At 36.3% G+C, this 15,486-nt stretch overlaps 1 protein-coding gene across 1 annotated transcript in view; it reads left to right on the top strand.

Annotated features, from left to right (window-relative positions):
• The window catches only part of LOC137397384 (uncharacterized), a 47,363-nt gene that overhangs the window by 13,724 nt on the left and 18,153 nt on the right, over window positions 1–15,486 (top strand). Inside the window, exons 13-20 of the mRNA XM_068083675.1 lie at window positions 982–1,058; window positions 4,453–5,337; window positions 5,797–5,852; window positions 7,379–7,546; window positions 11,177–11,660; window positions 12,112–12,202; window positions 13,317–13,438; window positions 13,969–14,041. Of these exons, the coding sequence (XP_067939776.1) occupies window positions 982–1,058; window positions 4,453–5,337; window positions 5,797–5,852; window positions 7,379–7,546; window positions 11,177–11,660; window positions 12,112–12,202; window positions 13,317–13,438; window positions 13,969–14,041 (1,956 nt within the window). The remainder of the gene's footprint in view (window positions 1–981; window positions 1,059–4,452; window positions 5,338–5,796; window positions 5,853–7,378; window positions 7,547–11,176; window positions 11,661–12,111; window positions 12,203–13,316; window positions 13,439–13,968; window positions 14,042–15,486) is intronic.

Below are 15,486 nucleotides of genomic sequence, written 5' to 3' on the forward strand. Positions count from 1 at the left end.
CAAAAGAAAATCACCTGCGAAATGACGTTACCGGTTGCTATTGTTGATATTGCGTTCAAGTTGCAATGTTATGGGTCTCTATTCTATCAGTCTCTTCGCAACTATAAATGACATAATCACACTTTCACTTGATCTGAACCGTTTAACTGCAATAAGGTTTAGTAATTTTAATCTTGAAACATCTTGACAGTCAGATAACCTCAAACATAAAAAACAACCGTGAATAATAGAATATTACCAATACTTTCTGATAAAATCTACTAAAATTTTGGGCAATTCTTCCTCAAGTAAAAGTGTTTCTAACACGAACCAATACTGCTGATTTTGTCGGAAACCGATGCTTTGTTTTGCTGTCTATACTGGTCTGTTCAACACTACCATGGATGTCTTGTTACAATATGATACATGACATAATTGGTTTAGAAAACCATGTTTTTCTACTTGACATAGCCAACAGTTGAACTGAAAGATTCTGAAAACCACTTTTAGACTGTTACCATTCACACTAAAAATGTTCTTGCGTTTATGATTAAAAGACCAGTTTTTTAGGATTCACCCGGGCATCCCACACTTGTTTAACTGTGTCACAAAAGGTTCGGTCGGTTGTTAAGTTTTTTTGACTGATCATTTGAACACATCCATCAGTTGTGATTCTGCTGTTATTCGCTTTATTTTCATGCTTTGAATGGGTTCGGCGTTGCCCGCTGCCGACAAATTCCGACTCGATTGTTTCAAAGATTCGTAGAGTCGCAATATTTCCAAGATGAATTGGAAATATTTCCAATTCCTTAAAAGTTGTTAAAGTCAAATTCTAGTCAAGTAGTCTCACTTTCTCACAGATAATGGTGTCGATTGCGTTCGGATTTTCTCGTTTTTTTGTGATTTGAAGTGGAAGCAACATCGAACCCATTCGAAGCATGGACACACAGTGCGAATTAGGTTAATACCTAAAGTCTTTATATACACACTTTCTGTTTTAAGAATGGAAAGTGAGCTGGAGCGTACCCTAATCAGTGAAGTCAGTGGAATCCAGAATGGACTGGCCAATCAATTTAAAGGTATGAAGAAAAAATGCTGCGGTCCATGCTGGAAGGTTTTCTTTTGCTTTGCTTGAGAGTTTTTGTAGAATTGAATAGAGCGTGCCATCTTCCGCATACGCCATTTTGTCAATATCACATCATTTGACTAATGTTTATATCAAGGAATTCGAAATATTTAATTATGATTCTGATTCGCTTTTGGCCATTAGACAGACACTCAAATGTGACAGCTGTGAGAAGCACTGCAATAATTGCACTGTTAACTGACTCATTTCACCCCAAAAATAAAATCATTTCTCGCAAAAAGAACAAAAATTCCTGAAGTTTTGGCAAAATATATATATTTGTATCCAAAATGTGAGAAATGGTTGGATAAAAGTCATTGCGTTAGGATCGTTCGCTTTTGCGTTAGTATTTTGTCCTTGACTTCACAGCTGATAACTATTAGAATTTCTAATACCAGCTGCAGTGAGAGGTTCTTTGTAAAACAGATTTGACTGTTTCACGTTTAGATCAACTTTCAACCCTTTTTTATTCTTTACAATTGTTACAAGCGACAATTATAACAAGTGAAAAAATTTGTTCCATGTATTATTTCTCTAACAATTTCATCATCGCTGTTCAATGAAATTAAGATTATTAGACAAGAAAAGAAGTCGAATAGTGAAGAATCTGTTAAAGGGTCTCTGATTGGTTGCATACTTATAAATATTAGTGACTTTATCTCTTATTTTATTCAAGTACTGCTTATTTTTATTTCTATGGTTTGGAGCCGTCTTAACCCTCTTAACGTCTTAAATGCTTACGCTATAGTTTGCCAAAAATAGCGTGACTATCTAATAATTTGCTGGTTCAAGTAATGGCTAAAGACAATGCCAATCAAATTCTTTACATGGTAGTCTATTAGACGTATTCATGTTTGTATTAGAAACTATACGCAATCCCATTATACCAATCTTCCCGCTTTTTGCAAATTTCGCATTTAATTGTTGTTTTATTTAGTTATTTTAGGAATAAAGTTTTGTGACACAAACACACATTCTTTTTGGTGTATGATCACACAGACATACATACAAATGCGCATGCACACGCATTCACACACATTCACACACATGCACATACACGCATTCACACACGTACACACATGCGCATTTGCCTAAGAAGTAGTACATTCTCAACCACACGCACACATTCACAAATTCAAGTAGCCATACAGCCACGAATCTACACTATTTGCCTGTAACAAACTTTCACACCTCATGTTCTTCTGAGAGATTTGTCTTAGATTGTTGTTGACAGAAAGTCATACATTTTCTGTCAACCATAATTCTAGTTTTTTTTTTTATTTAGCACTTCTAATTTACGTCTGTATCATTTAATTATTTCTAAAATGGTGTATACAAACGCTCGCTTATACTTTCTCTTTGGGCTATTGTCACCCAAAGATTTAGCTGCACATATTCACTCATACTAGTAGCCATATACAGCGTAAGAATTTATAGTAATAAACAGATCTTCACATCTCTTGTAAGAGAAGAACACATTTTCAGAAGTCATTGTCTAGTTATCGCTCTGTCTTATGATTACATTAACAAGAATCTTCAAGTATCTTTACCAATCTTCTGACAGTATAATTGTGGGCGCAGGGCAATGCACAATCTTCTTAAACTATCACCCATCATTACCATAAATTCTCATCACACCACATTCTGCGATCAGAGACTCACACACACACACACACACACACACCATGTAGATACTATTTTACCAATATTCGCTAATCTATCGGGACCGAGACCACAGATGGATCATGGGAGCCAAGTTTTATACGTGTCCGTCTGTTGGCCTTATATTCGTTCTTGTTTTTCTCAGATGCCATCACAAAGTCTGATATGAGACAACCAGCAAATAAACACGAATATTTGTTATGCCAAATGGTCTTTTTATGAAGTGGTCAGTTCAGTACAGATGTCTTCATTAAATAACCCTGGCAGTGGGCTTCAACAGGCTATTTTTACTGTTTCCTCTTTCGATTTATCTTGCAGAAGCCACATGTCTGTTGTTTCTGTGTTGTGCTTTGCTTTTTTGCAACATTATTTGAGGACTTGCTTGCCTCATTGATCATTTCATGTCATTGATTGGGTACATCCTTTCATGGAAGATCATACCTTTGCAACAAGGTTGCGCCACATCAAGGGGCACACTCAATGCTATTTTGGGAGAGGTCAAACAGACTGCCAGTTTTACACCAAATATGTTGAACTGAATTAGTTTTTTAGTTAACTTGGATGAAGAGGCTAGTAGAGTTCTACTGGATGGTAGATCGCTTGACACTTGGCTAAGCATTCATCAACTCATAATATTGTGTTCATCGTGTTCATGCTCGATTGTTAGAAGCTGCTGTGTTCTAACACTTTCATAATGTCAATGTTAACCAACTCAACCCATCCTATTGTTTATGAATAAACATTTTTAAGGCTCCCACTTTACCATAACTCATGGTATATTGATGAATGTGGTTCCTGTAAAAGACTGTGCACTACTGACACTTCGTCTGACAGCAGAAAAGTCTCATCTGAAATCCTAATCTACGTCGAAGTGTGCAAAACAAACCGTTGATTTCTTTCTAGCAGATATGTTGATAAGCAAAGAAATAGTCAATTACCTGCAACAGGACACAATACTCAAAGGAAGTTTGTAGTAATTAGGAAGTTTACCAAGTTGCTGGTAAACCAATCATCTCTCACATTGTTTTGCTCAGTCGGTGGAAGGAAATATTTTGAGACTTCAAAAGTTTTGAGGCAGTATTTTAGCAACTCAAGCAAAAAGACAAGTTAGGGAGCCCTAAATACGTATAAAACAGGATGAAGATGTCAGTGGTTCCTTACAAAAACTGTAAATGAAGATCAAAGCACGTGATGAATGTAATGTGTGGAAAGGGATTTTGGAGACTATCCAAAGTCATTGATACATTTATTTAATAATTCACGTATTTGAACAGTAAATGTTATCCGAAAGCAAACAAATCGTTTTGTATTGATTTAAAAAACATACAAGCAAAATTTTGTATAAACTATGAAACATTCAATCATTTGCTTGTTCAAGGTGTTGCTATAACATGTGTAACAAAAAGAAGATAGATATAATCTTTATTATTATTAAATCACAAGTTACATTCTTTAATCATACACAAAACTAAATCTTGTGTAAAGACTAGCTATAAAACTAAAGTGTATGCTTGCACAATCAAAACTCAGTTCAGTTGTTACATCATCACATAACACTTCATCATTTCGACAACCATGCTTTATATACTAGCTTAATTCATGTGGTATGAAAACGTGCTATGCATATTGTATAGTAGATCGAATGACTTCTTTATTATCAATATGTAATTTCCACGGTGTTTTAGATGATCAACAAGAAGAGAGTAAAGTTGGGAAAGTTGAGACACCAAACTTAAGCAAAGCCGATTTACCTACTTCTGATAAATCCAGTGTAAAGGTCGCAGAGTGGTTAAAGAACAGTCATGGGGATCATGATTCTTCAGCTCTTTTAACAGAAAGTCAGACAATAGTTGGGTTACAGCACAGTTCTTTAGATGGCATCGTCTTTGACTCAGTCCGACCTGAGAAAAAAGAGTCTAAGACAGAGGCTGAGCAAATTGGCCCAGAAAGTAGTGGTTTTACGCCTACAGCTCCAAGAGAGATGAATTTAAGGGACATGGGTGTGCAGGTTGCAGAAGGTGCTTCAAGCTCTCCAGTTGCTTTCCAGTCTCCGGTCTCTGGGTCCTTCTCCTTACCTTACCAAACAGATCCCACAGACACCGCAGTTCAGTTTTCTTGTCAACATAGCCCTAATAATTTGCACCAATCAGATGTGGAGGTTCAAACTTATGGGGTGAACTCATCCATTACTATGCCTTTGATTAGCTCTGCGAGTCCAACTGACCAAAGTCCAAATAACTCTGTGCCTCTATATGTCACTGTTGATCCACATAATATAGCCGATGCTGAGACTCAAGCGTGTGTGGTCTATGAAGACCACCTGTTAGTAGATGCCAACCATCTGCGCCAATCACAGGCTGCAGTACAGACAAGACCTTTTGACAATTTGGCCCCGAACACCGTTGAAGAGTTTGTGCACGGAACAAGTGATTTGGCGGCAGCCTCTAGTCCAAAGGAGCATTACAACACCGGTGTACAAACTCTGGCAGACCCGAACTTTTCCGACAATAATGCAGCACAGTTGCACAGATCTTGGGCTTCTCAAACAGATGTTTTGAATGTATCAGGTGGTCAGTATTTGAACGTTGCATAACGACTTTGCTATTGTCTTAAAAATGTATCAGATTTTGCTCATTATTTTCTAGCATATATTCCTAGTTACTGTTGGACATGGTCAGAGTTTTCATCTAACGTACCATAAAAGTTCATGGTTTCTGGTTACTTTTACTATCCAGAATATTTTCATTGAATTTATATGATCGGCTCAAATGCTTTCTTTAAAATTTCAAAACTAGGTGTTTTGTTGAATTTTGTTTTTATTTTCAAAAGGCCAGTGAGATAATTGGACACGCCAAACAACAAAGTGTCTATTCGTTTTTTATGGTGAACTTTCTCAAATTTGTAATTTTAAAACCATCTTATAAACTCAGATTATAAACTTTGCATTTGTGTTTTTATGTTAGAGAGGTTTAAGATTTGCGATTTTAACATCTCATAATCCCAGTTCACAAAGTTCTCTATTTTTTTAGATGGACAGAGTCAGGACCTCCAGAAGTTGGATGTAACCACCATGACAAATTTTGGGGTAAGTTGGAGGCCTGCTTTGGAGAATTTACATGAAATTACTTTCATAACAGTCTTTCACTCTACTCTATTGTAATCTCTTAGTGGTGCCCTCTTGTAACCCATAGCAGGCAAGACAAGTTCTGCAGTTTTCTGTTTTATGTTTCCGATGAAGCAATCTCCTTAATTATTCTTTCTCTTTTGCTTCTCTCGCAAAGTAATTTATTTGGCTGTGTTTTTGGATTTGACAAGGCTGGCAGCTTTGCGATGTCTTTTTGTAAAATAGAGCTGGCAGTTCACTGAGGTGTGACCTGTTTCAAAGACAGCTCCACCGCTCCCTTCTCATGCGCTTTTTTAAGGCCTCACCTTGCAGTACGCGGTGCTGCTGATAGGACTGACAATTCACTCTGTTTTACATTTGTGTGAATCACATCTGGCAGCTTAATTTATTTTGCTCTTTTGTAAAACAGAACTGGCAAGTTCATATAGCGTGTATTTTATGGAGAGGAATGGCAGCGCACTTTATGGTGATTTTATGCAAGACTTAGTTAGCAGTTCGCTGTGCTGTAATTTGATGCTGAGTTCACTCTGGCTTGAAGTTTCTGTTATGCATAATCAATCACAATCACCAATAATCAATCACAATCACCAATAATCAATCACAATCACCAATAATCAATCACCAATAGGTCTTTTGGTGATTTAAAAAGGTTTGTTAAAAGGTGTGTTATTGCTGCTGCTTCGGTTTATCACACAGAAAGTGCGCCCATAAAATACTAATTCATTAAAGTTTTTTTTCCAAAGGTAATTAATTTGACTTGTCTAATCTTTGGTGGGAGTTCATCTTAAGGCAGTAAGCAGATACAATCAGACATTAACTTCCGCAACACTTTCCCACCTTACAAATTATTTGACATATGGTTTAAAATTTGAGAAAGCGTTTGACGTTACATCCGAGCTAATTATTATAAAATCTTGTCGAAAACGATTTCAAAAGATTACAGTTTTGTGATTAAAAGCATAAATGCTCATTAAAATTAAAAATAAGATATAAAAAGAATACAGTAGGTATAAAATAACTTTAGCTAGCTTAAGATGGAGTAAGTTACTACTCAACCCATCACCAAACTTGAGTATTACTGAGGCTACACTTTCATGCACGCGTTTAAACTAAGGTAGCAATAAAAGTGTCTGTTTACCTACATGTATTATGGCTTCTGAAATTTAGCCTTACATGGAATTTAAACTTTTAAATTTATTTCTTATTTATTTGAAATGTATTAGTTTTAATTATATATATTTAACTATTTGAAGTGTTCATCATCATTTTTCACCTTTGGAATGAATCATACAAAATACTGTCATAAGAATATTTGCTCCAACGTCTAACAGTTTTTGACATAGGAATAAAATATCTTCTTTTTTTATGTTTGACTTTCCAGGTTTTGAACTCATCTTAGCAATCATCTCTAACCAGCTCACAACCCATTTAGTCACTAATAATGCCTTTTTCTTTAGATATTTTATATACATTGGTATTTTTTGCAGGAACTTCCAAAGATTCTTTTGGCTCACTCTCCAATGCCTCCCTTGAAGTTTGACATGCAGACGAGTACTACAGATCTCGCTGCTAAGACAGACTCTCGGAAAAGAAAGTCGACCAAGTTGGCTTCACTTGGTAAACTTTCTAAGAGGCCTTCCCGGTCTTCAATCAAGGTAATAATGCTTATCTGACCGGTCTGGTTGGTTACAGAACATGGGATTTGGTTGTTTTGGTTCTAACCAATCTTGAATTAAATATTCTGAGTTTATCCATGTAGTTTCTTTTTTATGTTGTTCCCGGATCATATTATACATTGTTATATTTTGTATATATATATATTGTTATATATATATATATTGTTATATATATATTGTTATATATATATTGTTATATATATATCGTTATATATATATATATATATTGCTATATACAGTGAAACTCGGATAAATCGCCCTCGGATATATCGAACACTTGGTTAACTCGAATGGATTTGCTTGGTCCGTTCCCACGTAATGATAAATGGCTTTAGATAACTCGACCGAAACTCCGTTAACTCGAACAGTTTTTTGCCAAACGGCTACCGAGACGGTTGTTAGTTGTTACTATCGCTTTAGAATATCACTTTATTCCAAGCCATAAAGATAAACATCGACTTTTAGTAGTTCTTAGGCCTCGTTATTACCAAAATCGGCAAATATTTTCATTAACGACTTTTCTAAAGGTTTGCAAAAATCAAATTTTACCAAACATCCGCTTAGCGATAAGCCCTCCGAAAGCAAGAAAAGCGAGGTAAAATTTGGATAACTTTAAAGTAATATCGGCAAAATTGATAATGGGTTTTTAATAGTAAAGCAGTTTTGTAATAACTGACTTACTGCAAAATTGATCTTGGTTAAAACGCTCAGTAGAAAAATACGTATGTATTTTTTCTGAGCATTTTAACCGCAATCAAGTTTTGCCAATTTTAATCTGAGAATGTCCTGGCAGTGACATCACCTAAAACAACAAACAAATCTCAAGTGATAGAAAAATATCTATACTTTCTGATTAAAAATATTTAAAACTTCACACGAGAGGCCCTTTAAAGAATAGAGAAAGCATAATATTATTATGCTTTATTATTCATCTTGAAGTGTTGACTGATGTTCTAAAAAAAGAATCAAGGAGATTGACCAACCAGAAGCTGAGATATAGCCAGCCAAACACAGGTCTACCAAAAAACAAAAGTGTTTTGGTAATCATCAATATATGACGTATGAAATCGACTTGTGTGTCATTGGTCAATTAAGTCAACTAATGCGCTCTCCTATAACAATCACGGCGTTTTAATTGGTTTAATCCCTGGAAGTATAGAACAATCAAATTGGGCCTAACAATCATCGCTCCTAGAATTCCGAACCAGTCCCTCTGACGTGTAGATTAGTTTTAGCATAAAATAATTACACGCATCTATTATTTCGCTATCTTGCTAGTTCAGCTCAGTTTTGTTGTTCTCCTACTTAGCTTCCCTATTCAGACTCATCTTTAGCGTTGTTCAGATTTTTTTAACTATAGCTAATAAATAGAATCAATTACATCAATCTCGGTTATCATTTGGAATTTTCTACAAATTATATTAGTTACATCATTTATTCTATACGCAGTTATATTATTATTTTGTATAATATGCATTATGAATATTATATAAATCATAAAAAATAATCATAGATAAGATAATAGATCAATAGAAAAATCAAAGCAAAAGTTATCGTTTTCTTTTCTTATAGCAAGAGCAGCACGGTCAAGTTAGTCTTTTTAAGATTATGGCTGTAGTGAACTTCCAGTCTGTTAATAGTGACGATAATCATGAAAATCAACTGAATGCTGCAGTAGATACACAGTAGAAAAATGATGAAGCAACAAAAAGTCCCATTCCTATTTCGTATTCTAAACCAACTGCAATCGCGGATATCGCATATAGACTATACACGCGCCGTTCGTTGAACAGATGATCTTCGGAGCATATCCGTGGAGATCGAGTTAAAATTTGAAGCACAATAGTCAAAATCTGCTCTTCTGCTTTAAAAAATCATGGCGAGGGGTTGTGGGCAAATGCCTTTACCACACAATGTTTGGATGATTTTCCTGAGAAACCAGAGCTAGTATGTAAATTATTTACTATCGCGAGAAGCGTTTCTCATCTCGTAGCCAAAACAATCATTATAAGTAACGGCGGTAAGGGTGCGCAACTCCGGCACATGACCATTAAGTCGATTTTATACGTCATAGTTTTCGGGATTTTCGAAGGGTTTTCCTCTGATTCTTTATTAGGTAGACCTGTGTTTGGCTGTCTATATCTCAGCTTCTAGAGGGTCAATCTCCTTGATTCTTTTTTTAGAACATCAGTCAACACCTCAAGATAACTAATAAAGCATAATAATATTATGCTTTCTCTATTCTTTAACTTGCAACAAGCAATCTATGATTTTGATTGATATATATTTTGTATATGCACATGTATCTACTGATAAATACGTGCACTTATGACTGTCCTGATAACTTGAACGCTCTAATAACTCGAACACTTTTGCTCGGTCCCTTGAAGTTTGAGTTATCCGTGTTTCACTGTATATATATTGCTACATATATGTTATACATTGCTATCTTGGGTTTAAATGGGGTCTGTTTTCACTCATATTTTATTTGGGTTAGATCTATTTTTAAACTTTTCCATAGCTACCTTATTATGCCTCAAGTTAATAGATTCCTTTGTTCAATCAGGGAATGTCCAAGTGGCACTCTGAACCGGTAAAAGGCTATGTATATTGTCCATTCCTTCTCTTCTTTTAATCTCCCATCTAATTCTGACTGGTTTGGAACTAATAATAATAAACATTTTAATATTACTACTGATTTGTACCTCTAGTAATTATTGTACTTGTGATTTCTGCTCAATAATCGATGCAGGCTTTGAGAATGTCACTATTTGTCAAATGTTTCCAATCACTCTGACTGCCTGCCTGCCTTCTGTCTATTGTCGGTGTTGCTTTCTCATTTGAACTCATGATTATTCTAGAAGTATTTATTCCGAACCTTTTGGGATTATTTATTAATTTCAACTTACATATAATAGTATGATTACAATGGAATTATCTGTTAATAGTCGCTTTGTTTTCTTAATTCTGGAGCGCAACTGTTGATTGGTGTTTTTCATTGGCAAGCGTAGAAAAGGTTTAAAATTTAGCTAAGCAAAGTTTTTTTGTGGTAAATATTATTGTATATCTATACACTATATATTTATATATATATTGTATATATATAGCAAACTCCCGTATGTTTATATATACAGGTTTATATATATATTATATATATATAGCAATATATATATATTATATATATATAGCAATATATATTATATATATAGCAATACATATATTATATATAGCAATATATATACACATATATATATAAACCCGTATATATATATATATATAAAGCCGTATATATACATATATATATAAACCTGTATATATATACATATATATTTAAACCCGTATATATATACATACATACGGGACTATATATATATATATAAACCCGTATATATATATATATATATATATATATATATATACATACATACGGGACTTTGCTATGCTATATACGACGATACATTACATATGTATGTATATTTATTAGTCAGTAGCGTCGATTCGAAAATGGAATTGTATTATGTTGTTTTTCAAAAAGCCGTGTCTGTCACCTGCTGATATTGAGATTTCTCCCTAGCACAGTTATTTATCAAGACTTTACTATTTTCTTAGGATGTTCTGGCTATGCTTCGGGAAGGCCTCACCTGCAGTGGTTGCGAAAGTGTTCGGCTCTTTGATGCTGCACTCGCGCCTCCAGGACTGAGCAGTTCTTGTGGGTCAGACTCGTGTTCTTCGCTTGATTCATCATCAGATGCCTTGAAATTACCCGCCGCTTCGAGTAAAGCAAAAGCAAAAGGTTCAAAGTCCAAACTACCTTCCGCAGCGGATCATGCATCACGAAGGTCTGTGAAGCATGGTGGAACAGCGGATGCTCCTGTCAAAAAAGGTAAAAAAGCAAGATCCCCTGCGAAAAAAAGTTCTTCTGCCAAAAAACCTGCAGCTGGTCACAAGACAAAAGAATCTGTTAATGCACAAGATTCCACAGAAGCTCTTCCTATGCCTGGGTATGAGTTTTATGAGCCATCAGGAACACAGATGACTAAAACACACTCTATGGAAGCCTTTGCTGATCCACTGTTCACAGAAGGAGTCGCTGGTAAACCAATTATTTTTCACAATGTTTTGCTCACTCAGTTCATGGTGGAAGGAAATATATTGAGACTTCAAACTCACCTGGTGAATTTTTCTAGTCCAATCAAATCTTCCGCCATTACGAAAATTTTAGCAGTGAACTTTTTTGCTTTTATTTTATTGTTTGAATGGCCAGTGCGGCATTGCAACAGTTATATCAGCAGTAGCTGGAATGGCCAGTGCGGCATTGCAACAGTTATATCAGCCGTAGCTTGAATGGCCAGTGCGGCATTGCAACAGTTATATCAGCCGTAGCTTGAATGGCCAGTGCGGCATTGCAACAGTTATATCAGCCGTAGCTTGAATGGCCAGTGCGGCATTGCAACAGTTATATCAGCCGTAGCTTGAATGGCCAGTGCGGCATTGCAACAGTTATATTAGCCGTAGCTTTTGTCACTCGTATAATCTTTTTACAGATGTATTTGGTAAAAATCAGCCACCCACATCGAGTGGTGCAGACTCTGCTGTCTCACCTCGTTCACAGAAGGGTCAGAAATCCCAGTCAAGGTAATCTTTATTTCCTTCACCACGGCATCCTTGGTTGGTGTTTCTTGTTGTCATTCAATAAAAGAATACAAGATGCTATGACATGTTTAGTTAAGGCATTCAATATCTGCACATTACAGTCGGTTGTACCCTGGCAGTTTCAACAGCCGCTAGAGATCGTCAGGTGTCTCCATAGTGCACAGAGAATAACTATCTGTATAATAATTGTGAAACCCCTAAAGCTGAATGATTGGGACAGGGGGTAGCACGAGGGTAATGAAACTCAGGAAGCTGAATGATTGGGACAGGGGGTAGCACGAGGGTAATGAAACTCAGGAAGCTGAATGATTGGGACAGGGGGTAGCACGAGGGTAATGAAACTCAGGAAGCTGAATGATTGGCACAGGGGATAGCGCGAGGGTAATGAAACTCAGGAAGCTGAATGATTGGGACAGGGGGTAGCGCGAGGGTAATGAAACTCAGGAAGCTGAATGATTGGGACAGGGGGTAGCACGAGGGTAATGAAACTCAGGAAGCTGAATGATTGGCACAGGGGGTAGCGCGAGGGTAATGAAACTCAGGAAGCTGAATGATTGGGACAGGGGGTAGCACGAGGGTAATGAAACTCAGGAAGCTGAATGATTGGCACAGGGGGTAGCGCGAGGGTAATGAAACTCAGGAAGCTGAATGATTGGGACAGGGGGTAGCACGAGGGTAACAAAGTAGAATGTCTTAGGTTCAAATCCCTTAGAATGCAAAGTGATCTTCCAACCTCCATGTGTGTTGACGGACATTACTCCTATTATACTCTTTTGACGTCATCAAATCGTTTACACATGCGCTCGTTCATAAAAAAGCTGCCATATTTGTAGAAAACGATCGTTTTTCTTTTATTCAATAGTACTTTTTGGTGTCGTTTTGATACTATAATAAAAAAAATTGCAAAGTATCATTTTCAAAAATTCATTACAAAAGCTTCGTGTTTTCAACGGTAAAATTGTCTATAAAGATGGCCGACAACGATAAAATGACGTCACAAAAAAATGAAGGATTAAAACAATTGTTCATTAGCTTTGAGGAGGTGTTGTTTAAACGGTTTCTTTGTTCATATTTCGAAATTTGGTGGTTACTACAGGAAAGCACAAATCCAGGAGTTACTGAACTCAGTTGATGCAACACTGGCTAGATATGGAAGCTCAGTAAGCGCTGCAAGCCAGGTGCCTCGGCCAGCTAATGATAGTCTGACATGTGATGCAGGTAACAGAACATTTTTGTTAATGTCATGTTTGCAAACAGGTTTGACATAAAGAATACCGGCATGATCAGGCAGGTGGAAATCAGTGGTTCAATTTTCTAGTTCGACATTCAATCGCTTATTTTTGCAGACTAACAGTTATTAGTTGAATTAAAAGCTTTTGTTTGGTTGGATTCCTACTCAAACTTGCCTGTCTATGTTGAGCGCTGTTAGCAAGTTGTGGTGGACTTGCTTGATTAGTTTTTCAGAAATATTATTGTCTTTATTCTTGATACAGTCTCTATAATAATAATAGTCTCTATTATTGATACATTTTTGATTAAAACTTTTTTGGTTCAGTCAAATAAATTTAAACATGAGATGTGAGAAACTGACAGTCCATGTTAGCAGATGTCAGTAGATGCTCATAGCTATTTACTTTGTCTGTGAGTGTCTTTGTCTTTAGGGTGGTCTATTTGAACATTTTTGTCACTTTAATTCCAACAAGTTTCTATAAAATTCTAAATTTGATTCTTGTGTTAATATTTGACAGCTCTCTCACCACGTCCTGTGTCAACAACATGCTCTATCAGTCCCGGAGTGGGTTCAGACTACTTACTACAAAGGTGAGCTCATCTTCTCTCTATCAGCTTTTATTGTATTTTAGGGCTGCCTTAGCACTAGCCACATCAACAGCTGCAGTATTTATACACGAGCTTAGTTAACAAGTTCACTCGGTTATATACCGTACTTTTCGGACTATAAACCGCACCCCTATATAAGCTGCATCTGCTTTATTTTCCAAAAAACGATAATAAAACAATACATAAGCCGCACCTTTGTATAGGCCGCAGAACTCAGGACAGTCCTTTTTAACATGGCAGCAACTTTGCTGTTTAAAACGGAACAGTGCCTAACGGCACTGTTCCGTATTAGCCGACGCTTTTTAACCTAGTGCCTAGCGGAACAGTACCGTTAGGCATTGTTTTGTAATTTATTTCACCGCTAGGCACACTTACCGGAGATTCTGGTTAATGCGCCCTAGCGATGAAAGAAAAAGCCACAGGATAGCCGCACCCTTATATAAGCCGCATGGCTCACATCGTCAGAAAAAAGTAGCGGCTAATAGTCCGAAAAGTACGTACTCAGTAATATGAAAGATCACTAGCCAATAAGAATGCAAATTTTCTGCCACCTAAACTAGTCGTCTATGAATAGATTGTCTACAATGAAAAATGGTAACTAGAGGAGTGAATAGTTAAGCAATCAAATTCAACACGCCTTTTGGTAGCAGGTCAAAGGTCAATCTTTAGATGTCGAATGCACCACTAATTGGAACATTCACTCATTTACTGGGTTTTCAGGCATGAATGGATTCGTAGTTTTTCCCACTCAGAATCATAAAATCGGGAATGTCCGAACGAATTCGACGCCATTTTGCTTTACAAAGTTTTTGCGAAGGCATGTACAGTGAGGCATGGCATGTGTATGGATTCGAATCGATAATACCTCTTCTTAGGTGTAACTCTTCTAGAATACAAAAAGTTTTTTTACTAAAAATAATTGTCGCTCATGCAAACTCTAAAATAATAACTGTATAGCAAGTACTAAATTCTGTTACTGTTTTTTAATATAGGGGGTATTAATAATAAATAAAATTCTGGTCAGATATTCTGGCTGAGTTAATGCAACCAACATACAGAGCGTCAATTGACTCTACTTTAACAAGTCACCCCGCAAATGGTTTTGCTTTTGGTGAAGGATTTATTGTCACTGTTTACTCAAGGGCAGTTTCAGTCGAAAGCGCTTCCGGACACCAACAATGCTCCTAGTGTCACTAAAACCACCGACCTACTGGTCATAAGCTGCCATCATATTCATTGAACCTCTTCTGCTACTTTAAGTAGTTCCATATGTTAATGATATACTAGTTATGATATACTAGTTATGATATACTAGTTATGATATACTAGTTATGATATGATATACTAGATATGCTATTTGGTAGACTTCTCATCAGAGCTAGCATATACAGCGAAACCTAGGGATATAGCGTTAATCTGTTTCGGGT

This window comes from Watersipora subatra, chromosome 5 (genome assembly GCF_963576615.1).
Source record: "Watersipora subatra chromosome 5, tzWatSuba1.1, whole genome shotgun sequence".
Classification (NCBI taxonomy): Eukaryota; Metazoa; Bryozoa; class Gymnolaemata; order Cheilostomatida; family Watersiporidae; genus Watersipora; species Watersipora subatra.